Source organism: Tamandua tetradactyla, chromosome 3, assembly GCF_023851605.1.
Source record: "Tamandua tetradactyla isolate mTamTet1 chromosome 3, mTamTet1.pri, whole genome shotgun sequence".
Taxonomy (NCBI): Eukaryota; Metazoa; Chordata; class Mammalia; order Pilosa; family Myrmecophagidae; genus Tamandua; species Tamandua tetradactyla.
In genome coordinates, this window is record NC_135329.1 from 148,289,504 (window position 1) to 148,313,105 (window position 23,602).

The 23,602-nt window shown below is 51.1% G+C and overlaps 1 protein-coding gene and 1 long non-coding RNA gene across 6 annotated transcripts in view; one reads left to right on the plus strand and one right to left on the minus strand.

The window, feature by feature from the left end:
* The window catches only part of LOC143677795 (uncharacterized), a 27,676-nt gene continuing 4,074 nt past the window's right edge, over positions 1-23,602 (minus strand). For 2 of the 5 annotated variants that reach the window (XR_013172878.1, XR_013172873.1), the window contains 5 exons: positions 8,222-8,442; positions 7,454-7,546; positions 3,248-3,349; positions 2,736-2,850; positions 1-141 (listed from right to left, as the gene is read on the minus strand). This is a non-coding gene — a long non-coding RNA (uncharacterized LOC143677795). Of the gene's footprint in view, positions 142-2,735; positions 2,851-3,247; positions 3,350-6,533; positions 6,662-7,453; positions 7,547-8,221; positions 8,443-23,602 lie in introns of those variants that run through there. The other 3 variants (XR_013172875.1, XR_013172876.1, XR_013172877.1) reach the window with 3 other exon arrangements.
* HOXD4 (homeobox D4) lies at positions 8,134-11,380 on the plus strand. The gene is made up of 2 exons (XM_077154246.1): positions 8,134-8,930; positions 9,481-11,380. Exons 1-2 carry the CDS (start codon positions 8,504-8,506, stop codon positions 9,831-9,833), a joined length of 780 nt encoding a protein of 259 aa, XP_077010361.1. The 5' UTR covers positions 8,134-8,503; the 3' UTR covers positions 9,834-11,380.

The window sequence follows — 23,602 nt, forward strand, 5'->3', positions numbered from 1 at the left end:
TAGTTGATTCTTTTGTGGCCTCTGGAGCCCCACAGCAAGAACTCTGTCTTCAGTCTCTTGAAAGTCTGCCTGAAGACTTTTCCCAAGGTGGCCACCACAGCCCTTGGCTGAATTGCTTCTCTTGCTTAACCAGGAGTCCACCTGGGTCAGACAGATTTTCTCTCAAAATGCATATACCCTGGCTCAGTGTGGTGCCATAGCTCCCAGATCCTCCCCATATCTAACTTCTGTTTTCCCAGGACTTGGACAGCAAGACCAGCCCCTGACCCCACCTTAGCAATCCTGCCCTAGGGCCCAGTTCACACTATTGGCATTTCTTTTCAGGGTCATCCCTTCCTCCCAGAGGAAGACAGAGCTCCAGTTAGCAGACTCCATTGTGAGAGTAGGGGAGATGGGGTAACTGTTCCTCTTTCAGTGATAGAGTGTAGTGCCAGGAATAAGTAATCACATATTCCTCCCTCTTGGGTTGTGCTGCTCAGCCCTTCTCCAACCCTATCCCCAGCATGCATCTCTAAGTGCTGGCCCTGGGCAGTCTCCTTCCTCCATCTATCCCTGGCCTAGTGAGTTCATCTAAAACCCCATCTTCACCCATCCCTTCTGGCTGTGCAGATAGCTTGTGAGGAGAGCTCAACATTACTTCCAAGCTAGAGGTCCCAGGGGTCAAAATCAGAACTTTCTTTCCTGGGGCCATTTAGTAGGGTCCTTAGTGTGGGCAGAGAACTGGCCTCCATTGCAGCATCCATTTGGAGTGTAGCTGCTGCCTCCTAGGGCCCTTCACTCTCTCCTTCCCAGGGGCCATTCTGGCTTCTGGTTTAGAAGAGCCCTACAAGGGGTCTAATTGGGGAGCTCACTGGGCAGGAATTTCTTAGACTGGAATTTCCAGCCAAACAGACGGTGATAGTGCTGAGCCTTTCTTTAACCAGAAACTTATTCCTTACAGGTTTTTTAGGAAGACTTCAACTTCTCCTTCCTCTCCTTCTCTTCCATCACTAGTACCACCATTGAAAGTCCTTGGATCAGCCTTTGGAAAGACTTCTGCCACCCCCCCCACCCTCCCCACCCCACCCCCGGCAAATTGGCGTGTTAGCTCTGCTCTTCCTCTTGTGCTCAGTCTTCTCAGGAGACTGAGTTTTCTCTTCCCCATGTTCACGCTCTCTTTCATCCACAGAAGCCCAGGACGTGGTACAAGGGGCAAGGAAAGACTGCAGCAACGTGGGCTCTTACTCTGTCCTTGATCACTTTACCTTTCTGTCCTAGGATTAGAAAATCATCACAGATATCTGCCTCAGTGTATTACTTTTCTTTCTTCCCTTTCCGTGGTCATAGCTAGTCACTTTCTTGTAATTGTCTGAATATACAGAGTAGGCTGTGTAATTTTATTCACATTCTTATACAAGTCACAGTGAAGGCTGCAAGTCAGTCCTAATCACCAACTTTTCATCAAAAAAAACACAAAAAACCAATCTGTTGGCCCTCACTAGGTGCTAGGCACTGTTCCAAATACCGCCTCCTGGGCTCCGTTTTCTCTTCTGCCCACGCCCATAAAAAGCTCATCACATTTGCCTAGAAAGTCATACCTCAGTTATTTTTGGTTAATTTAAGGACAAATAAAGAAAGCTTTTTTTTCACCTCTCATGCCTTGAATTTGTGTGTGTCTGGAATTAATTTTGAAACTGCTGATTTGGTACTGACAGAATCAGAACCCATAGTTAAAGGGTTTATTTTTGCCCAAAAAAAAAAAAAAATGCTCCCAAGTAAAAGAGAAAAAAGTCTTAAGTGACTAATGGAATAAAGGAGAAATGGAGGCCGTATTGTCTGGGCAAACAGCCCCTGGCTTCTAGCTAATGAAAGTCAACTCAGAAAATGGGTTTAGAAATGCAGGGAGAATGGGTGGAAATTAGGATGCAAAGAGGATCTCTTTCCTGGGCTTGATGGGACTTGCTAATGGACATTGTTCCAGCCGAATTTGATTTAGGAATCATAGATGTGTGTGTGCTCTACAATCTACATAGAACATCCGTTATTTAAATCGAATGGACGAAATCACACATTTTCACACTGTTTGGTGGCTAACTCCTGCTGGCTATTGAAGAGTGCTGGGAGTCAATTATCTTTTTTATTATTGCCCCTTGGTGGGAGCTAGGGACCTCTTTCCTACCCTCCCTCCCCCCAAGCAGGGAATGTGGCATTCTCCTGTAGAGCAGCGCTCAGGCCCAAGCCCCTTTTCTTGGCTTTCTCAGCAGGACAGTGCGCTCCTGCTTCCTTTTTTGGGCTCTCCCTCTGGTGGGGGTGTCAGTGCCAAGGAAGTCAGGATGCCACCTAGGTTTGGGCCCCCAGTGACCCATGAGCCCTAAGCCGTGTGGTTGGGGACACTGTGGGAGCGGGGACATCTAACTTCCTGGGCTTGGGTCCCTTGAGAGCCTCATTTGCTCCCTCACACCCTGTCTCCTTCACACCACGGCTGTTTTATTGTTTTATAACCTTCTTTAGAGCTTCAGTGGCCATAGATTTCGATGGGGCTATTCTCCACTTTCTCACTTTACCAAACCCCAAGTTTTGCTGTTTTAAGCAGTTTGGTCACTTGAGAAGTCTTCCCTTTCAGATCTAAGCGAATCATAGAAAACTGTAGGCATGTGGCTACCTTCAACTTTCCCTAAACCCATCCACAACAATATGCAGCCAAGTATTCATTCCAACTGCCACCCCCCCCCCCAGCCCACCCAGCCTCTCCCTACCGACTCAGTTCTCTACTGAAGCTTGAAGAAAATCTCAAATAATTTCCAGCTTCTGGTATAAGCAAGCAAGAAGTGGACCTTGATTTTCTTCTTTATTTGTTTAGCATATCTAGAGCTAGAAAAGAATTGAAATAAAGGAGTTGATGGTACTCACAGCGATTGCAGCCAAGAATCATAAGACATGCCCACCAACCAGCCTTTTCCAAATAGCACTATCTCCCAACTTAAACAGCCTTCTGTGAAAAGATGCTGTTTGAAAAGCCCAGGGTATTGATATGAATATGACCTCCCTTGCATCCTGGATATTTGGAACTATTTAAATCTGAAGGAACAGTTGCACTGAACCTTTATTTAGCGGATAAAAGTTTAAAGCAGAAGGTTATTTATGGTTCTGCAGCGATGGAACCTGAGTGGCTATTTACAAGCACGTGATTCCAATAAACTTTGTTTTATGGCTTGAGACTTGACAAGCCAAAATATAATTCCCACCATAAATTAGGTTAAGAGCATACAAGTGCAGATGCTTGGTTCCTGGAGCAGCGATAGGAAAGTGAGAGGTTCCAGCCAGTGTCCAGTTCAGAAGGAGACAGTTCTACTCCCAGCTTCCCTGACCACTGGGTGAGAAAAACAGTAAGTCACTTATTACTTTTTGTGAGACAACTTCAGAGGTAGGAAATTTTCTGCTGTTTTTTTTTTTCCTTTTTTTTTCTACCTGGGGTGAGAGAAGTCCAAATGAAGTTAATTCTAAATTTAGCCTAAACTAAATTAGAAAACAGAAAAGGAATCCAACTTTTCTCCATGTTAGGAATCCAGGGCTCCCACCCCACAAGATGAACCTACTGTCTCTCTCCTCCCGATAGTGGAGCGTCTGCTTTAGAAGTGGAATAAAGCAGTGGTACTCTGGGTAGAGAGTCTGGCTTTGCCCCTGAGATTTCTCAGAGAAGTCTGCCATCCTGGAATAAAACCGAAAACTTAAAGCTGGGCACCAGCATCTGTGAGGACCACTGCTTTGTAAGATTGTTTCCTGGGTTCTCTAGCAGCAAAGCTGAAAAATTGATGTCATACTCTTGGAGCTGGATAACAATCTAAAGCATTACCATTTACCTTTAAACTCATTGATTTTTCTCCTCCGTGATTATCATTTGGGTCCTTATTTCCCTTGGAAATTGTTCTTTGTTTTGAATTGGAGCTGAAGTGAAAGACAAGTCCCAGCCATGCCTGGGCTTTCTTTTGGGAGGAGAAGAGAGGTTTGGGGGCACTGTTGGGGCTGAGAATTTGAAACCAATCTGAAACTGGAAAAGGGGGCTGTATTACTCCCAGCGCAAGAAGGACGGAGACTGGGGCAGGCAGATGGAGCGAGTGCCCCTTCTCCAGTGGATCTGCACCAACCCTGCCGGTTGCACAGAACGAAACACACAAAGGCCCATTTTCGCCTGGCTTCCCGTTTTCCCACTGGGGAAACCCTGTCATAGGCAGACTGACTCGGGCCAAGCAACCAGTAAGGTTTTGTTCAAGGGCGCGTGGAGTGGGGGAGGTGATGGGGCCCACACTCTCAAACTCTGTGGGTCTGCCCTTCAGGACTGCGGACTGCGGCTCTGCAGAGAACTTTGCGCAGTTCCTGGAGGCGGGCACCCCGGAGCAGGGAGGTCTAGGTATTGGGTGGGGTGTCTGGGCCTTGTCATTTTTCTGTGTATCATCCATCTCTGCTTTATTATCCTGTGAAATTTAAATGACCCCCGTTTTTATTGTAACAGGTTCGGGACCACGAGAGACGGCTTCTGTAAGTATCTTCCCGTTTCTTCCGAATCGCGAAGAGGCTGTACGGATAGCTGGGGAGGTAGTGGGGGGAAAAGCCACTCTAGCAGAGTGGGCTGGTGAAAGAATGTACCTAAATCTCCAGGCCTGGGGATGCAAGGAAAGTTCTCTCCAGGAGGTGGAATCTCTAAATTGGGCCCCTGAAAAGCTTTTCAGCAGCCTAGTTCCAAGTCACCTGCCCAAAGGAACACGCCCCGGGCCTCGCCTGTATGTTTTCGGGCTTCCCCGAACTTTACGGGGCCTTCCCAGACCTCTCCGGCTTGCACAGGTGCAGCCCTGCTGCAGCGACGCTTCTGTTAAGAGCTTGCAGCTAATTAGCAGCCCGTCCTATTAGCGAGTTGCGGCGTTGCCTCTTGCCACAACCAACTCTGTTAACCAACAGTAAACGCGGAGGGAATGCAAGCCCCCTCCGCAGCCCAGCTCAGATCAACCAGGTCCATTCCGGCCCAACCATTTCCTGTTTTGTTTTGTTGTTTTTTAATTAAAAAAGAAAAAAGAAAAAAAAGACAACCTTCTATGGCTGAGGGTGTGAGTAGTTGACCGGCTTCTGGGAACAACTTCGAATTCTGAGCTTTAGGTGTAGATCTCTCCTTGCCCCTCCCCTGGCCCCAGCCGCAGCAGGGTTGGTTCTGGGCTGGGTGCACAAGCTGAGAGAATAGGGTGTACGGTTTTTTCATTCACCTTTGCTTCTCTAACTGCAGCTCCTAAAACAGAGGGAGCTGGTTGGGGGGTGCAGTGGGGGCAGAAACTTCTAAGGTCCTAGGCTCAGAAGTTTGGATCTTTCCGGGTTGCATGTGTCAAGGGAGACAGGTATATATTTGAGAAGACCTATGAAGTCTCCAGAAGAACCGCCTAATTAAGGTGATGGTAGTAATGTAAAAATAAATGGGCGGGACAGTCAAGAAAAACAACAGCGATCTCTCTCTCACTGCATAATGGCAGTGAGTCTGGCTTAAAGAGAGCTTGAATATGCCAGGGGGGCAGGAAACAGACACCCTCTTTCCATGGTCAGAGAGACTGGGGCTTGGCTCAGGGCCAGGTTTCACTGACCTGCGGGGCTGGGCAACGTGGTCAACTCTCTGAGGGTGGCTCTCACCCAGAGTACTAGAGATGCCACCCAGCGTGTAGTTCCCTTTTGTGATCCAGGCGGGCTCAAATGAAACGGGTTCAGGACTCCAAGCTGGAAAATCTGGCGTCCCCAAGAACGCCTGGCTTTGCCTCTCCGCTCCCCCACCCCCACCCCCAACCATTCTGGGCGCTTATCTTTGCGAAGGCTCCTGGCTTGCAAAAGCACATCAGCGCCCTGTAGCTGAACACGGCACAAAAAGCCTGAAAGATCAAAAGCATTTGTATGGGCAGTTGAGCGGGAGGTGAATATTTAACGCTTTTGTTCATCAATAACTCGTTGGCTTTGACCTGTCTGAACAAGTCGAGCAATAAGGTGAAATGCAGGTCACAGCGTCTAACAAATATGAAAATGTGCACCCTCACTCAGCGCAGACCCAGCCCAGCGGGCTCCCCCGTTCTGTCTGGATAAAGTCCAGGCCCAGTGACCCCAGAAAGGTGGATTCGTGGAAACGTTTGGCATTAGGGACAATTTGCGGGGGTGGGGGTGGGGGTGGGGGGGTGGGGGTGGGGGTTGGGAGACTTTCCTGAGACAAGAGGATTGGGGTGAAGCAGCCTGGAGCCCTTGTTAAAATTGGCCCCAGAAAATCCCTGCGAAATAGCTAAAGCAGCAAAATCAAAAGATTGGGGCGAGGTGGTGGTGGTGGTGCGGAGTGCAGGATAGGAGTGGGCAGCCTATTTTGGTCAGCCTGGGGAAGAGAGTGTTCTCTCTGACCCACCATACCGGGTCCAGGCTGAGGCTTGAAACTATTTTTATATCATGGAAAAAGTCAAAACAACCCAAGGATTAACAAACAAACAAACAAACAAAAACCCTCAGGGATCCAGGAACCCTCACTCGAGCCGGGGCATCCCTCTGCTGCTGAAATCCGTCCCGGCCGTGAGTGCGTCTGCGCCCTCGGTGCCTGAACCGAGGAGAGAGCTCAGGACAGCGCCGAGGGGCTGGGGCGGGTGCAATTCGTGAACTTTTGTGCTCTTGTGTGCTGCTGTCGGCAAAGCAAAAATAATGAAACTTTGTGATATGTTTGTAAATGATTTCGAATGACCCCTAGCCCTGCCCTTCACCATTAGAGCGCCGGCCCCAATCCAGAGCGGCTCGGTGCCTGCGAGCAGCGCTTGCCTCGGGGTCTGCAGAAGCAGCAGCAGGACTGAGTAGCCAGCCGGGCCCAGGGCCCAGGAAGGTAAAGGCGCGACTTCTTGAAGAACTAGCTTTGGCAGCACCCAACTTGGCTTAGCTAGACCAGAGGTAGTAAAAGGAGGAAACGGACAAAGGATATTTCCCCCTTTTGCCGCTGATGCTTTCTGGAAAATTCAGCTTGATAATGGGGGTGGGTGTGGGTATTTAGATCCCTAGAGGGGGATAATAAAGCTGCCATCTCTGGGATAGATTTTTTTTTTCTCTTTTCTATCTTAAGAAGAATGTCCTGGCTGCTCGGTAACCCCAGCTCTGACACATGGATGAGGGGAACTCGTTGCTGCAAATTGTCACCAAGCCCCTTAGGCTACCTGAACCTCCTCTGCAGCGGATGGCTGCGTCGGCCGGTGGTGGCTTGGAAGAAGAGGCTGGGTACCCCTTCTGGGTGGGACTTGGAGGTTGTAACGTTGTCTATATATACCCTGTAGAACCGAATTTGTGTGGTATCCACATAGTCACAGATTCGATTCTAGGGGAATATATGGTCGATGCAAAAACTTCACGTCTTTCCGAAATAACCTGAGTCCCAGTTAGAGGCGAGCCGCTGCCAGCACTGGTCAGTCGCCTCTTTCTGTTTGATTACCTTGGACTCCAGGAGAAGCGACTGTGCCTGGTGACATACAGCGGCCGTTTCCTGGAGAAGCTTCTCACCTTTAAACAGAGGCTCCTGTGGGCACTGCAAAGAACCCCAAATTAACTGAATGCAAGACCCAAGGGCTAGCTTTGGGGTGGGGAGCGGGGGCTGGAGTGTGAGGTAGGAAGCCAGCTAATCTCAACCCCAGCTCTTACTCCTAGGGGCATGAAGTCCGAGGGTGCTTAGTGCCGGCTTGCTGGCCTTTAGGACCCGGCATGGGAAGAAGGCCTGTGGGGCCTATGGGGTGCTTTTGGGTGAGGTAGGGGTACCTTCACCACCTCTCTGGTTCACCCCTCAGTGCCTGCATTGGCTGGGGCAGTGGCGGCCTCTTGCCACAGCAGCGAGATCGGGCTTTTGCTGGGACACCAGCGCCTGGGTACCGGCAGAAAGCTTGACTGTTACTCATTGCCTAATTTGATTCAGGCTGACGGGATTCTGGTAACTTTTGGGTGACCCTGATGAGGACAAAGCCGGGACGTGGGCTTTGTATGACAGAGTCCCTTATCCTGCGGGCTGGGCGGGCAGCAGCTCTGCCGGCCTGGGGCCTTCTGCCCAACTCAGAGGCTTCCTCCCGGGTTCACCCTTCCCACAGTGCCCCGCCTGTAGGCTCATCCCCCCTTGAACTCTGCCGAGTTTGGGGGGCTACTTTCGGAGGGGGGGTGAGTGGAGAGGCACGGGAGGTTAGCAAAGTCAGTGGCAGACAAAAGGTGGAATTACCTGTGGGGAAAGGAGATTCTGGAAATTGGAACATCATTAACATCTGTCAGGGCCCTCAAATGTGCCTTGGCGAGTCACTTGATTACACGTATGTTATTTAGTTAAATTTGTGAAAATTATGAGATGCTCACCACCCCGGTGATAAACTCGCTCCCTCGCCATTGGCTGGCCTGGTCACATGGCCGCCCAACTTTATTCAGTTGACAGCAAGTAGGAGGGCCCTATGGAAGGAGAAAAAAAGACAACACGAGAAAAATTAGTATTTTCTACCTTCTGAAATTAATGGCCATGAGTTCGTATATGGTGAACTCCAAGTATGTGGACCCCAAGTTCCCTCCGTGCGAGGAATACTTGCAAGGTGGCTACCTAGGCGAGCAGGGAGCTGACTACTACGGCGGCGGCGCGCAGGGCGCCGACTTCCAGCCCCCGGGGCTCTACTCGCGGCCCGACTTCGGTGAGCAGCCTTTTGGAGGCGGCGGCCCGGGGCCGGGTTCCGCGCTGTCGGCGCGGGGTCACGGACAGGAACCGAGCGGCCCCGGCGGCCACTACGGCGCCCCGGGAGAGCCGTGCCCGGCGCCCTCGGCGCCCCCGCCCGCGGGGCCCCGGGCCTGCAGTCAGCCCGGCGGCCCCAAGCAGCCACCTCCCGGGACGGCACTCAAGCAGCCGGCAGTGGTCTACCCCTGGATGAAGAAGGTGCACGTGAATTCGGGTAAGGCGCAGGCCCAGCGACCTCTGCGTACCTACCCCAGCCCGCCGGAACCGCGGCCTTAGCCCGGGGCATTGGGCTGCGAGTGGGTGGGAGTGTGTGGGACTTCAGTGGGCGCCACAGTTACTCTCTCCATAAATTTTTATAGCTGAGGGAGCAGGCCGGGACCATGTGGCTGACTGCTTGGCTGTGGGCGCAAAAGGGGGTGGAGATGGAGGTGGGGTGGGGGAGGACTCCATTTTCAAAGCGGAGGGAACACGGTGGAGTGGAGGGGTTTTTCCAAAATGCTTAGGGCTTCCGGAGCTCGCGGTGGGCCGGGGAGATAGGATTTGGGGATTCCCCGCGCTGAGAGCCTGGAGGAGTGGGTGGGTGTGAGGGGGTGGGAAGCAGTGAGCTTGTGCGCCAGGGAGGGAGGGCGGGAGGGAGGAAGCGAGCGAGCTTGGGAGCGCGCGGGGTGGGCCGCGGGCCTCCGGGCGCGCCAGGAAGTGAGTCGCGGTGGCCTTACCGGTGGCCCGGCGCTGACCTGGCTGTGGCTGTCTGTTTTGTCTCGCAGTGAACCCCAACTACACCGGCGGGGAGCCCAAGCGGTCCCGGACAGCCTATACCCGACAGCAAGTTCTAGAACTGGAAAAGGAATTCCATTTTAACAGGTATCTGACGCGGCGCCGTCGGATTGAAATCGCTCACACCCTGTGTCTGTCCGAGCGCCAGATCAAGATCTGGTTCCAGAACCGGAGGATGAAGTGGAAAAAAGACCACAAGCTGCCCAACACCAAAGGCAGATCCTCCTCCTCCTCGTCTTCCTCCTCGTCATCGTCCTCTTCCTCCTGCTCCTCCTCAGCCGCCCCAGGCCAGCATTTGCAGCCACTGGCCAAGGACCACCACACGGATCTGACGACGTTATAGAAGTGGGGACCCTGGGCCTATCCCTCCCTGCGCTCCCGCTCCCGGCCGAGCCGAAGCTGCGGGGCAGCCGGGCCTGTTGTCACCTCGCTGGGCTCTAAGGTACTGTGGGGTGGACCTGGGACACACAGGCCGCCCTCGGACTAGGTTAGCATCCTGCCAGAGGGCTGCCCTCTCCCTGGAGCAGGGATAGGGGTGGGAGGGGGGCGGGATTCTCTAAGTATATTATTATAAGGCAGGAGCTACTGAGAACATAAAACCTTGGAGAGTCATTAAATTCATGAAAATCCCCACTGTTGGATTTTGAATTTGCAAATGAAGGTTGGATGCTTTAACCCAGTATGAATTTGGACATTCTCTCCCACTCCACCTCTCCAGGGAGCTTTGTGGTTTAGTGAATATGGGGGAGTCAAGGCAGAAAGTTGGCCACCCCTGTGTTAGGTGCTTTCAGTGGAAGCAGGAGAGCTGGCCAGGATTTCTGAACTTTCTGGGTTGTCTGTATATTTCCCAGTTTGATAAAAAATGTTTTGCTCCTAGTGGTCCCGTGCCCAAAGAAATGAGTCTAAGAAGGAAGTGGAAACGGGTTATTTTATGTTTAGATTGTATTTGCTTAAATATTTATTTGTTGGGAAATGGAGTACAGAGATAACTGACTCTTTCATGCCAAAAATTCTTAGGATGGTGAAAGGGGCAGAGTTTCAGGGAACAGAATCAGAGATGAGTGGACTGATTTCTGGCTTTAATCGGCATTTTGAACTCCACCCCTTCCCGCTCCCCAGAACTGTGTATAGAGGCCCTTCAGAGAGAAGCAAAGGATCACTCAAAGTTGAATTTTTTAAAATATATTTTCATTTGTGCTTTTTAAAAATTTTTTATTTTTAGCTCTGTGCTTACAACCAGTTCTGGGTAATTAAAGGAAGGGGTGGGGGGGGGGCATAGAAAGAAAGACACAAATGGTCCAACAGTCTCCTCCTGGGGAAAGAAAACAAAACCTCTATGTTCTGGATCATTAGATAATGGCTGAATTTTCTGTTCCAACAGGGTTCCAAATGCTCCAGATACACCCTACATAGCAGTTTTTACAGGATTTGGTTTATAACCAATATGGGGGAGGGGCTATGCAGTGGGAAGAAAGTGGGAAGGTAAGGAAGTTTTGCTTTGAAAAAGAAAGAAAAAACTATTTGAATCTAGAAATTTACAATTTTTTCCCTGATGTTTTAATTTTTCAAAACAAATCTAAGAAGTTTTTCTCAATGCATTAATTAGAAGCAGAAATTGTAAAAGTGTGAGAGTTTTCATGCCCCTTCCTTGCCTTCAGAATCAATCACTCTTGAAACAACAGAAGAGATGTTCTTTTAGCTATTTTTCTTATACCTTGCCTGGGAAGGGTTCAAAATTCTTTTTTCTAAAATGCTGACCCTTAAGGATAAGGGGGAAAGAGTCAAAGGTAATGACATAGTCCATAGACTCAAATGAAACAAGGTTTTCGAAGTTTAAACCTCAAAGCCTCCAGCTCCAAAAAAGAAACTCCTGGTTGTATCTACCGAAAAGTGACAAAAAGGGAGGGAGAAGGGGTTTGTATCTACCGAAAAGTGACAAAAAGAGGGAGGGAGAAGGGGTATGCTTGAAAGTAGATCCTGAATAGGGTTATTTTTTCAGTGCTTTAGAACACTTTAGGAGGTTTCAGAGCTAATTATATATATATATATATATATATATATATATATATATATATGAGGAGAAAATAAGGTTTTCTCTGCAGGCATGTTGTTTGGTTTCATGTCTCCTGAGAGCTGCAGGCAGGTATTCACTGGAGTCCCTAGGCTGAAATTCCATTTCTCTAAAGTATCTTCCAAACCTCAGTCTTTTGTATTAGACCCTGGGGACAGCTCTTTGTTCCTCTTTGGGGTGAGCCTGGCTCTCAGACTTGCACATGGCAATACTTGAATATCGCCACGTCGGGATATTAAAGATGGATATTCCTGCATTATTTGAATCATTGTTTCTATGACAAAAAGCACAGAGTTCATACATAGTCAAGATGTCTTTCTTCTGACGCCCTCACGTTGAGAAGCTGAAAAGGTATTTTACTGAAGTTCGGCTAAATTACAGAATCAGGTTCATCCAGAGGACAAATTTTCTATTCGATTAGCTGTATTTCAGCCAGGAGGATTGACCTCTAAACCCTTAACCTTTTGGACTCTAACTACCCTTCTCTTCTTTTTTTCCCCTCTAACATGGAGAGCAGTCTTTGGATGTAGCATTTGAAAAGAGCTGCTATCTTTAGGCAAGTTAGAAAGTTGCTGAGATTCTTTCCTAAAACTTAAATTTGTGAATACATTGAATCTTCTCCTTGGGAGGGGAAAAACGTATATATTTTCTCAACATCCAACTACATATATATTACAGAGATTATTATATAGATTTCCTCCTCCCCAGAAGTTCAGGTTACTCACCTCAGCTTCAGACCAAATGCCACAACTGTTTAACTGCCTTCACCCTCCCCTAGAGGAAAGCCGAGAGGCATGTTTTCATGAAGAAAAGCCAAGCTCCTTCTCAAACATAGCCCCACTACTTTGGAAAGTAACTTAATCAGAGAAACAGCTTCTTTGTTTATAAGACTCAGCTCTCCTTCTCAGATAGGAGGGATTGCCTTTTGAAATGTTAATGGAGCTTGGATGGCCCAGAGAGCAGCCTCCAACTCTGAGGTCCCTCTTGGACCCCAGCATCCATTTGGGCCCATAGGAGTGGGGCACAGAAGGGGCAGGACCCCCAACCACCCAGGACTGGGAAGGAAATGGGTTTCCATCTGGGAACATGCTCTGGAGAAAGCTAGATATGGAAAGACTCCAGTGCCCATTTGCTATTATTTGTTTTCAGTTTGTTCTCCCAAATATGAGCCAGAAGTGTTTGTTTTGGTGTTAAAAAAAAAAAAAAAAAGCTGCATTGGAGTCCTGACTGGGGGTGGGGGGAGTGAAGTGTTTGCTGAGGAGACTGTTCCTCAGACCCCCAGCCCATTTTGTCCATTGCAGCCTTTTGTTGTGAGATGACATTGTCAGTCAGCTTCATGGTGTCTGTTCGCAAGAGATGCTTTTTAAATAGAATTGACCAATGTTTTGCTGCCACTGATTAAAGTATTTATACTAATTGTTGCCTGTAGTTTTGATGTAATTCATTGATCTATATTTGAAATAATAAAAAGTGTAGCAAAACCTTCCTCCTCTGTTTGGTGCCTGGACAGAAGCAATCTTCATAAGTCTTCTAAAAACTAACATTCAATATGAACAGTTTATTATTTTCTGCAGTATGCCTAATGTGTGAAGTTTGAACAATATAAGGCTTGGCAATTCTATCATTAACTGCCCCCCCACACACACACACATACCCACTCCCAATTTGACCACCATATTTTATGAGCACTTGGAATCTGGGGTTATATACAGGCTGCAGGCAGTGGGCATTATATTCTGAGTAAGTAACTGGCCAGGCTAAAGGGAGACTCCACCTTGGCTCCCTACTTGGCCCCTGCACAGCACCTCACCCCTTTAGTCTTGGAATTCTCAGAGGAGCTCCTTATGAAGACCTCACCTCACAACTCAAGCAGAGAGTGATGGGTGCTGGGTTCTGGGTCGAGGTGGAGCTGGCCAGGTGGCTGCTTGGACCTGACCCTCCTGGCCTCCAATCTTGGACTCCTTCTACTTTTCCAGGGCTGCCTCCAGCACCTGCCCCTCCCTCCCCTATCCCTCAGACAACAATACCGCCACCCACTATAGAAAGTGACGTGCACTGTATATATGGGGAGGGCTTTTTCACATCTGACTTGTCTTGCCTTGAAGAGGGGCCAAGATAGGAGTCCCAAAATAGATGGGGTGCATTCTCGCAACAGGAAATGAGCAGAATGCATAAAATCAGACCTGTATCCTTAATATATGGAAGGGCTTGCCCCAGACGCGTGAACATGTGTATTTATAAGTGCGCAGACATAAGTTTAAATATTCAGGCACATTTTATGATTGTCCTCTGCCCGTCTTCTGGTTAATGGCTCCTCCTGTACCCACCAATACATCAGTACCGTTGTATGTATTGAATCACCGGCAGAGATGAGGAGGAAGCGAATCCATAGCCGAGCCCGCTGGAGTACAGTACAGTAAATCGCGACCCTCGGCAGACGGCGCTTCCCGCCCGCCATGTTGGGGAGCCCTCCCTGCCCCCCGCGCCGGGCTGGGCGGCCGGGGCTCGCCGGCAGCCGGGGGAGGGCCTTTCATAACCGGGAGAATTTTCAAAGTGCGAGGAAGATGATAAGAATAGATTTCTACAAGTCCCGACCACGTGATTGGCGAAATAATTAATTCAGCACGTCCCTTAAGAAACACGGAGTCGTCATTAATCTGCCACGCAAAGGGCTCTCTCCGACTTGGAAAGTGCAGGGATCCCAAGGATATCACGCGCCGAGGGGGGCCGCGCGGCGCCCCCCGGGCCTCCACCCCCAGCCCCCGGTAGCGGGCGCGGGAGCGCGGCCGGCAGGTAAATATTTTGACGACTTTTATTTCTTCAGATTTAAATCCTTAATGAACTTAGCTGTCAGAGCCGCTGACAAATAGCTCCCTTTGCTTCCTGATTTGGAACCGCGCGCCGGCGAGAAGTTGTTAGTGGCTTGTATGGTGACCTTTGGTTCAGCAAAGCTTTGCACTTATGAAAAATTACTAAGCGCGGCCGAGTGTGTGTGTGTGTGTGTGGGGGGGGGGTGAGGGTGCGAGGGGTGAGGGGCGCGGGTGCGCGCGGGCTGCTCCGAGACAACGGGAGTTGTAAAAAACCTGCCCGGGTGGGGGACGCGCCTGGCGCACGCGGGCCGAGGTTGCCCGGTCGCCTGTGTCTACCGGGAACAATGGTCGCTGTCACGGCATCTGCCGCCTATTCTTAAACCGGTGAGAAAAGGCCCCGGCCCTCTTTTCAAGCGAGGGTCGTAAATTTTTCTTTGCGTCATAATAGAAGGCTATAAAATCGAGTTGAAATTTTACCCCAGGCAGGTTTTAACCGACAGATAATGATTTCCGAGTTGCTTCTCCCACTCCCCGCTTTCCCCACCCAGGCTGTGCTGCTTGTGTCACCCTAAGTTACCCTAAGAGGAGTTATCCTTCTTCCTCTTTAATTTTTTTTTTTTTTTTGTCTGCGGGGAAGATCTAAAATAAACGAGGGGAAAGAAGTCCCTGCCGCCCGAGTGGGAGAGCCGGGGTCGCGGGGAAGGGGTGGTGGGTGGGGAGGGAGTCCGGCTCGAGCTGCACACTGTCTCTCCTGCTCGCTCCCACTTCAGCCTTTCTTCCGCGCTCCAACGAGATTCGGTGGCCCACCAGCGACTCCGCTCCCGCCCTGTCCTATCCCCAGCCCGAAGGAGCCTGGGCTGGGGACAGCGGGCACTCTCCTTCAGCTTGCAGCTGCGGCCAGGGTGCCCGAGCGGAGAGCCTCATTTTTCGCCTCCTTCTCTCTTTAGCTGCGAGAAAGCTCCACTGGCTTTAAGGACGATTTCGGGGAGCTGGAGCTGGCTGCGTATGCATGTTGTTTTGGGATTGTATGTGTGTGTTTTGATTTCTTTTTCAGTGTGTGTATATTTCCCCGACAGGACAGAGACAAAGTTTCCTCCGTTATGAATTATACATTCAAACAATAACACATTAATTCAATTATTCAAAGATGACAAATGTTTATGTGCTTTGCAAGTGACTCTCAGGCGCAGATTCAGGGCACTTTCTCTGAGCTGCCTGCGTTTTTCTCAATGAGAATGGGCTCCCCTCCCATCCCTACTCCATCCATCCCAGCCCATCCCTATGTCTCCTCCTAGGCCCAGAAAGGAAACCCACAAAAATTCTTCCCAGCCCCGCTGGCAGCCCGGCAGCCAACAGCCTCCCAAGGCCCGGGCTTGGCGGGCACCGACCCGGGCTATTTTATCAGTGTGACAATTGCCCGCGTTGGTGTGATAAATCATCGTAAGTAATTCCTGAAAGGGTGCGAGGCTGTTGGGGGCCGGGCGAGGACTGTAAATCTTTCCGGTTTATTGCTCTATGAACATATGCTCCGATTGAAGAAGTCTTAGATCCTTTCCTGGAGACAAATTCCCGCAAAGCGGCCCCCCTCTTTAGCTGAGGATTAACACATGCTGCGGGCCGCCCGCTCAACCCCTGGCGGGAGGCTGGGGGGCGGGGTCCGCGGCGTGGGGGTGTACTAGGTGCACCCACGGCCCGTCTCGGAGAGACGCCCGCAGTGGGCTGCGGTCCAGACCCGGCCAGTGGAACAAAAAGAGGGTCTCAATGGCAGGTCGGCAGGCTCAGTTCTAGCCCGACCTCCAGGACCTTACCACACCTCTGGAGTGGGGATGTAGGGGACCCGATACCCTTCGCCCTGGCTCCCCTGTCTGCGGCTGCTGGACGCTTTTGCCCTTTGGAAACCCTGCAGGTGGCGGCAGGGCATCGGCCGATGTTGCTGAGAAGCAGTGCTGGCCATGAAAGAGAGACTTCGGGGATAGGGTGGAGAGTCCGGGTGGTGCTGGATTCCAGGGGGAGGGCCGTGCGGGTTGGCCGTGGGTCAGAAATAGGAGGCCGGCTAGCTGGCCAGGGGCCTGGCTGCGGGCTTAGCTCTTTTTATTCCCCTTATATGCAGAATTGTTACGGTAAATCCCAACCAACCATTCAAAGTGATGGGCATTTGCTCTGATTTTATTTTTCTAAAATAGAGCTCCCTCGGCCACCAGATAAGTCTATCCGGGACTGGTTCTTCAGCCCCCTCCCTTCCCGGAGATGAATGGGAAGCCGCTGGGCCTGAGGCATCAACTGTCCTTGCCCAGGTTCAGAGGGGCATAAGTTCTGGCAGGCAGCTGTCCTGCGCCTTAGCGGTTCGAGACCTAGTAGGGTAGGAGCCCGGAGCGCAGGGCGCAGGGAGGGGAGGAGGTTCCTAGGTTTCCACAGGCTGCTCAGCGCCTTCTCTGGTTCTCACTGGTGATGGTAGCGGTGGGTGTCCTCGGGGGTGACCTGGCTTGGACTGGGGGTTCGGAAGCTCTCCACTTTAGAGCCGGAGCCTGTTTTAGGTCTTAACTTAATTGCCTCGTCTGGGGAGAGTAAGAGCCGGGCGTCCTCCCCAGCCGCAGGGAAAGCGTATGCGGGGTCGGGCCGATGAGCTGGAGGTATCCTGCTCCTCAGCAGCCAACCTCGGAGACGCCTATGAGAGAGGCGGCCTCTAAAAATTCCAATTCCTGGACCTGTCCGGCATTAGGCCGGCTGGGCCAGGGTCAGGGGTACTGGAGAGAGGAGATTCAAAGCGCCCCCACTCCACTGCCGATAGCCAGGCTGGGGCTGAGTTGGGCCGGGGCTGTGAGATGGAGCTTTCCTTCTGCTCCACACCCACCCTCGTTGGCCCCCTGAAAGGGGCCAGGGTCCCTCGCTTCCTGCTCCGCTCCTTCCTGGCCCCAGGCCTGGTTGAGCTCTGGGGCTGGATGGCGTGAAAGTTTCAGCTTCAATCAGTACAATCTTCCCTTGGGGTCACGTGAACAAATATGCTCGCATTTGAAGACAGCGCCTGTATTCCCGACTATGAGGGGTTTTCCGGGGCTCTCTCCAAATCCAGTAAGGGCCACGTTCCGAAAGCAAAACAAACCCTGGGCTCTGGGGGGCTGGGGAGGGCTTGGCTGGAACCCAGGAGTAGGTGGGGGCGCGAGTGGTCGCGGCTCTGGGCCTGGAAGCCTACCGGCGTGCGGGTGGACCGACAAGCGCGCAGCGCAGGCGAAGCCAGCTCGGGGACTACGAACTCGTTCCTCCTGCGTTTATTGGTAGTTGAACCTCAGCCTGGTTCTGTTCTACCGGGAATTCCGAGTGCTCGGGTATATGGCCGCGTCTGCGAGCGTGCAAGACCAGGGTTGGGACAGTGTTGACTGCAGACAAAGGGGGAAGGCTAGCTCTGCCCCCCACTGGCGCCCACTCTGAGGCTGAGGACACCAGGTTTATGATAAATTGGGATCCAGGTAAGCAATTGCATGACAAAATGGAAATCTTTGGACGCCGGGTTGTTCTCTGCCCTGAGCGGGATACTAAATATGATTTATTTTGTGTAATCTGTGATCTTGATTATTGCCAATTGGTGAGGCAGCCCGCGTAGATCAAGATACACTTCTACATATACATCGAGGACGGTGATTAATCGTAAGGAGGTGCGCTTTGTGGGGATGCTCCCCGCCTTACCCAAAGGTTAGGAGGACACACTACCTTTCCAGACTTGGAGGGTGGCCGGCTGCATTGGGGGGGGGGTGCGGGTGTGATGGCAGTTAGAGGAGGGCCTCCGGTGAGGGGGTTGGGGACTGGAGAAAGTATTTGGGGGACTAATGTGCATTTATGAGAACGGGCTGAAAAATGAAATGAATAAAAAGAAACTTTTTTTTACACTGTCACTGCCAAAGTAAGATGGAGCGTCATATTAATTCCTTGTCTTGGGCTGCCGGGCTGGGCACGACGGGTTGATTTATATGTATTTAAAATAAACTCGGTGGCCAGCCAGCTCCCTGCATTGTTCTTGGAGCGAGCTCCCCACATGCATGCCTTTACCTTTTGCTGTTGGCTTGTTTTTCTTGAGAGGTTAAGATGCTTGTACCAAAGCCTCTCCCTCCAAATTCACGAGAACCCCCAAACTGCCCAGAAGTGCGTGGGAGGCTCCTCTGAACTCCCCCTCACTAATCTAGGATTTTGGCTGTGATGGTAGAGAAAGGATTTGGAGCTTTTGGGTCTTTCTTCCCAAAGAACCTGGAGCAAAAACTAAATCATATTTTGGTTTCCACACCCCACTTATCCTTTTGTTTACTTGCTCCCCATGACTCTGGCTGGGGACAACTTGTCCCCCTGGCTGGGGGTGGGGGGGGGCAACACCATTAAGGTCTTTCTGGGGCCAGAGTGAGTGACTCCACGCTCACAGGGATTGCCACAGGGCTGGGCCAGACTGGGCCTCCGTGGTGAAGGGACACCGAAAGCAAGGAACACTCCCCGAGCCTCGGTTGGGACAGACCACAGGGCAAGAGGGACCGACTTCCAGGAGCGTCGCCATCAAAGGAGAGCCATAAAGTTGTTTTGTCAATCGCCCCTGCTTGGCTCCATCAGAACTTAAAAGTCGCTGGACATTTTTCTTTTCCTTGCTGCCTTGGAGCTGCGCGCCTGCCAACTTAGTCAGCTGAATCCAATTACTGCAAGCAGCATTTCATTTGGCCCCATGGAGCACTCTCTCATAACTTCCCCGAAAATTTCAATACCCACCTCGGCTTCAGGCCGACCCGATTCTAAAGAGATTTCCCGGGGTGCCGTGGGGGATGGGGCGCAGGATTGAGGTTGCCTAAGACCAGCTCTTCGCTGACAGCTCTTGGACCCAGCTCGCTCCCGCTCCCCCAGTTTCTGGCCGCGGAAGGGGCACTTGAGTTGATGGCCCAGAGGAAGAGGGTAAAGCCTGCGATTCTGGGTAGACAGGAGACTGAAGTTGAGCCGGTTCTCGATGGCGGGTGGGACCGGGAAGATGCGCGGGAAGAGGCGGCGGGGCTCTGGCGGGTCCAAATTTGGCTAACTTGGGGTTCCCTTCCCCTTCCCCAGCCTCGGCGCCTGGAGCGCAGAGCGCACTGCGCACCCCAGAGGCAAACTTACTCTGTTCCTCCGCGGCTGGGAAAACAAATCTAGCTACAGGCGCCAGGGGATCGCATCCCTGGGTGGCCTTTCAATTTTGCCCTTCTTCTGAGGGGACGCTCCTACTTTTAAAGAACCCCGTTTCAATAAATAAATAAATAAATAATCAAGCGGCGAAGTTGACGTCCGCCCACGTGAATCTATTATATAAAGCGGCTTCCGGACCCACCGGCCGGAGAGCCCGGGAACCTCGCATCTCGGTCGCGCGGCCCTCTGGGCCCGGCCCAGCCGAGCCGGCTGGTGGGCGGCGGCGAGTGGCGTGGCCCTCTGGGCCAGGGCGGGCTGGGAAGCTGAGGTCGGGACGTGAAGTTAGGAGCCCTACTGGGCCGGGATCTCTCCGAGGAGCTTCCGTTGGGTGTTCATTAAGGGGTGAGTTATTGCCGCGCGAGCCAAAGGTCACTTCAAAGGCTTATGGCTGCGCGCTCTGGTCTTTAGAAGGGCCGGGTACGCTTTGTGTGGGGCTTTCCCCAGCGCGGTTTAGTGTTTGCAAACTACTGAGTCGACAAATTGCACAGGGCAGATGCAAGAGGGGGACTGTGTCCCTCTCCTTTCACCTGACGGGGGCGGGCACCCTCTGAGCGATGGCGGGGGCGGGAGGGGAAGCTTAATCTGTGTATTTGGGTGGGGGCGGAAAGGGAAGGGATGCTTGTTTCTCTGGCTGTTTGTAGCTTTGATCCTGACACCCAGGCGTGGGTACCTGGGTCCCGGAGTATGGTGGGCCTGGAATTAAATTCGAGAAAACCACGGCGAGATATAACTTACAAGCCAGGAAACAGAGCTCAGCCCCCTCTTTATTGGGCCTCCTTGGAGCAACTCCTAAGTCTCACCTAGGCCCATCCACATATACATCTTCCTTCCTAGGCATCCCAAGCTGTAACCTTCACCTCACAAATTCTGCACAGACTTTCTTCTGCCCCTAGGAGAGTGTGTTTGACCCCCAAGGATTGGAATGTTTGGAGAACTTAGAGTTTGGTGGGGACAGGAGGAGAGCAGACTGGTTTCCCAGCACTCTTGACCCACTTGGCCTGCCCCCTGGCCAGTGGGCCTGGGGCTTCCCTCAGGTCCCAGCTCTCTCCTCTCTCATCCAGCCAAGGATTTCTGTGTTAAAAAGGCCTCCCGCTCCCCAGGAGACAACTGAGTGCCCTTTTCTGACTGTGAGAAGATGCCTGGAATGGCTGTGGATATCATATACAATAGCCACATTGATTATACCACCTTTAAAGGGAGTAAAGCCTCTCACTTAGTATTGTTAGAAAGAACCGGCTGCCACTGAGAATTTTCAGTTTCCTTCCAGTTCCGCCTCCACATATTATCAAAAGAAACACGAAGAGCCTACAAAAAGAGTTAGAGACAGAATGCAAGGAACACCCCCCCATACACACACACATACACATAACTGTGGAGAGTGGGCATACTTAAAAAAATAATTTCCACTACATTTCCATCTGTCCTGCAACTCAAGGTAGCCATCTCAGGAGTCATACATCAAGACAAAACAAAAGGCGGCTTTGAAGTGGATCACCTTGGTGTGAACTGCGGCGGGTTACATGATAACCCATCATCGGCCTTCAAATTTATGGCGCTTTAATGCGGGTGAGCCCAGTACTTTAAATGCAAGGTGTCTCGCAGTATTAAGTTATTTAGACTAAATAAGAGTGATTTAGAAGGCGCATCTAAGGCTTCCCATTGGGCAGAAGAGGTTCATGCTGAAACCCGGAGAGAACTTGGGCAGAAAGTTGCCCCAGTGTCTCGATAAATAGATCCCCTTCTGAGTAAAACCGAAGAAGCAAAACAAAACGGAGGAAAGAAACACTCGGTTCCAGTGCATTTAGGGAGATGACCAGGCAAGAATCGAGCCCACCAGAAAGACATGCGTGGGCTTCTGAGGCCCCGGCTTAGTCAAAACAGGGAGAAGAGCCGAAATCAGCTAAAACCTTAGAAAATTTGTAGAGAAACAGAAGCAATCAGCACTGCATGGCCTCCCTCTTCTCAACTCACACAGACTGACTCCACTGGTCGGTGATTTACTAGGGTTGCGGCGCTAGATCTTCCCCCGCCCTCTCCAAGCCCCCCGGCTCTTTCCACCGCCACTGCGAGCGAGGGAGCGCGCGCCGGCAGCCCTCCGTGTGTCCCGCGAGCCTCTCGGCATCCCGAGGCCGAGGCAGCAGCAGATCTTCGGTCCCCGGCGAGGCTGCACGCGTCCGGTCCCGCCGCGGTCCGGAGCTACTAGGCGGAGGCGGGCGCTGGCCACTTTATATAATTCCCTTACTCGCAGGGCGCAGGGCCGAGAAAAGTGCGGCGTAGGGAATTCTTTTCCTGCGCTTCCTCCTACGCGGAACCTGTTTTCCACTTCTGAAAAGTGTCGGGCTTTAGGAAGTGTTTTTCTTTTCATTCCTTACTGAAGCGTTTACTGCCGCTGTACTCGCAGTCATAAATTTTGTTACAAACCACAATGACAGGTGCATTGATATGCACCGTGAGAGCTCCAGCTGCTTAATAACCCCGTTCCCTGGCCGCTGTGAGCGCCTTTTATTTATTCGGTATCATATTAGGTATTGATCCCGAGCAGAATTAAGTGCAGTGAGCAAGTATCAGGGCTCGGCTGCTTCAGAGGCGCAGCGGGCGCAGCCGGCCAGCGGGCAGTGGTCGCTCCGAGGCCACCTTCCTTCCGGCTGGGAACCGTTTGGCCCTGAATTCCCCGCCTGAGTTTGGGCCTCGGAGCCGAGTTGGGTAACTTCCTGGGACCAAGAGATAGGACAAGCCAGACCCCGTTTGGCGCCTCTTCCCCAGGAGGGGCCCGGAGATGGCGCCGGCACGGTTCTGGGGGGGCAGCACCGGCCGGTTCCCGGGGCTGGGGGTGTGGAGGGGAGGAGAAGGGAGAGGAAAGTGTAGCAGAGGACTTCAAAACGCTGAGTCCCGCTCAACTGACCCCTCCCCCTATGTCTTCACCCCAAGGCATTTGGGCCTTGGAGCCCAAATGAGCAAAGGTACCAAAGGGTGAAAAAAGAAAGCTTTAAAAAAAAAAGCGGGGGGGGGGGGGGTGATCGAAAAGATGAGCCACTGAACAGTTGACCATTGTCCAAGTGATTTATGACCCGTTCCTGCTTTTTAGGTTCAAGCAGAGTTCACAAGGAGTAGGGATTTCTGGAAAGAAATAAGGCTTTTTTTTTTTTTTTTTTTTAACCAGTTTTGCAACAGTCTTCTCACGTTTTGTTTTAGGAGAAGTGGCTGTTTTGGTGTGCTGTATTTTTACCCCAGGGCTGAAAAGCCCTATGTAATGAGGAGAGCATTCTGCCTATGTTTCTGGGGGAATGGACTTTAGGGTGGTGGATCATCATTGAGTGGACCTCGAAATTCTTTAAGACAATGAAGACAGAGGTGGGAGAAAAGATTCTATGGTTAATCTGGAAGCTGCCCAGTATTTGTACTTTTGAGGTCTGTACATAGAGCTTTTTCTAGGAATATGCCATAGAAATAAATATATCTGTAAAGTCATCTGTTCCAAAGACCTGGTCACTTCCTAAAGAAGCTATCTTAATGTGACTAGTTCACCTAAATAAACTTGGTGAAGTGGGGGAGGGGTGTAGGAGGGATGTTTTGCTTCAGTTGTAAATGGAATGACAGAAGGAGCAGCTTGAGTTCTGGTGGTCTGAGTGTCATATGTGACCACTTAGACATCAAGAGGACCCAAGGTTTAAGACTGGAAGCAGGATCCTAAAAAAGCCCACAAACATAACCAAAGCAAATGCCTAGTTCTTTGGCTTGGGGAAAACACAATAAATATTAGTCACAGGATGAGCATTCAGCTGTCCATTTGATATTCAGTAACTTTAATATTCAGAGAATGACACAGAAAATGAATCAAAAGAAAGATTAAGTCCAGCTTTGTTAGGTACACATCCAAATTTCATACAAACATCTCCTAAAACATAAAGAATGTCTTGTATCCCATTGGGAAGGACCTATCATTAAGAGAAATGGCATAATTCACTTATTCTAAAACAAAATGGACAACAGTTTTACCAAACAAAGGCTAATTTGAAGAAAATATTATTGGGTTAGGTTTTCTGTGAA

Coding starts and splice junctions, on each gene's coding strand:
- HOXD4 (XM_077154246.1), top strand. CDS start 8,504: ATGGCCATGAGTTCGTATATGGTGAACTCCAAGTATGTGGACCCCAAG. Junction 8,931..9,480: donor GAAGGTGCACGTGAATTCGG/GTAAGGCGCAGG, acceptor TTTGTCTCGCAG/TGAACCCCAACTACACCGGC.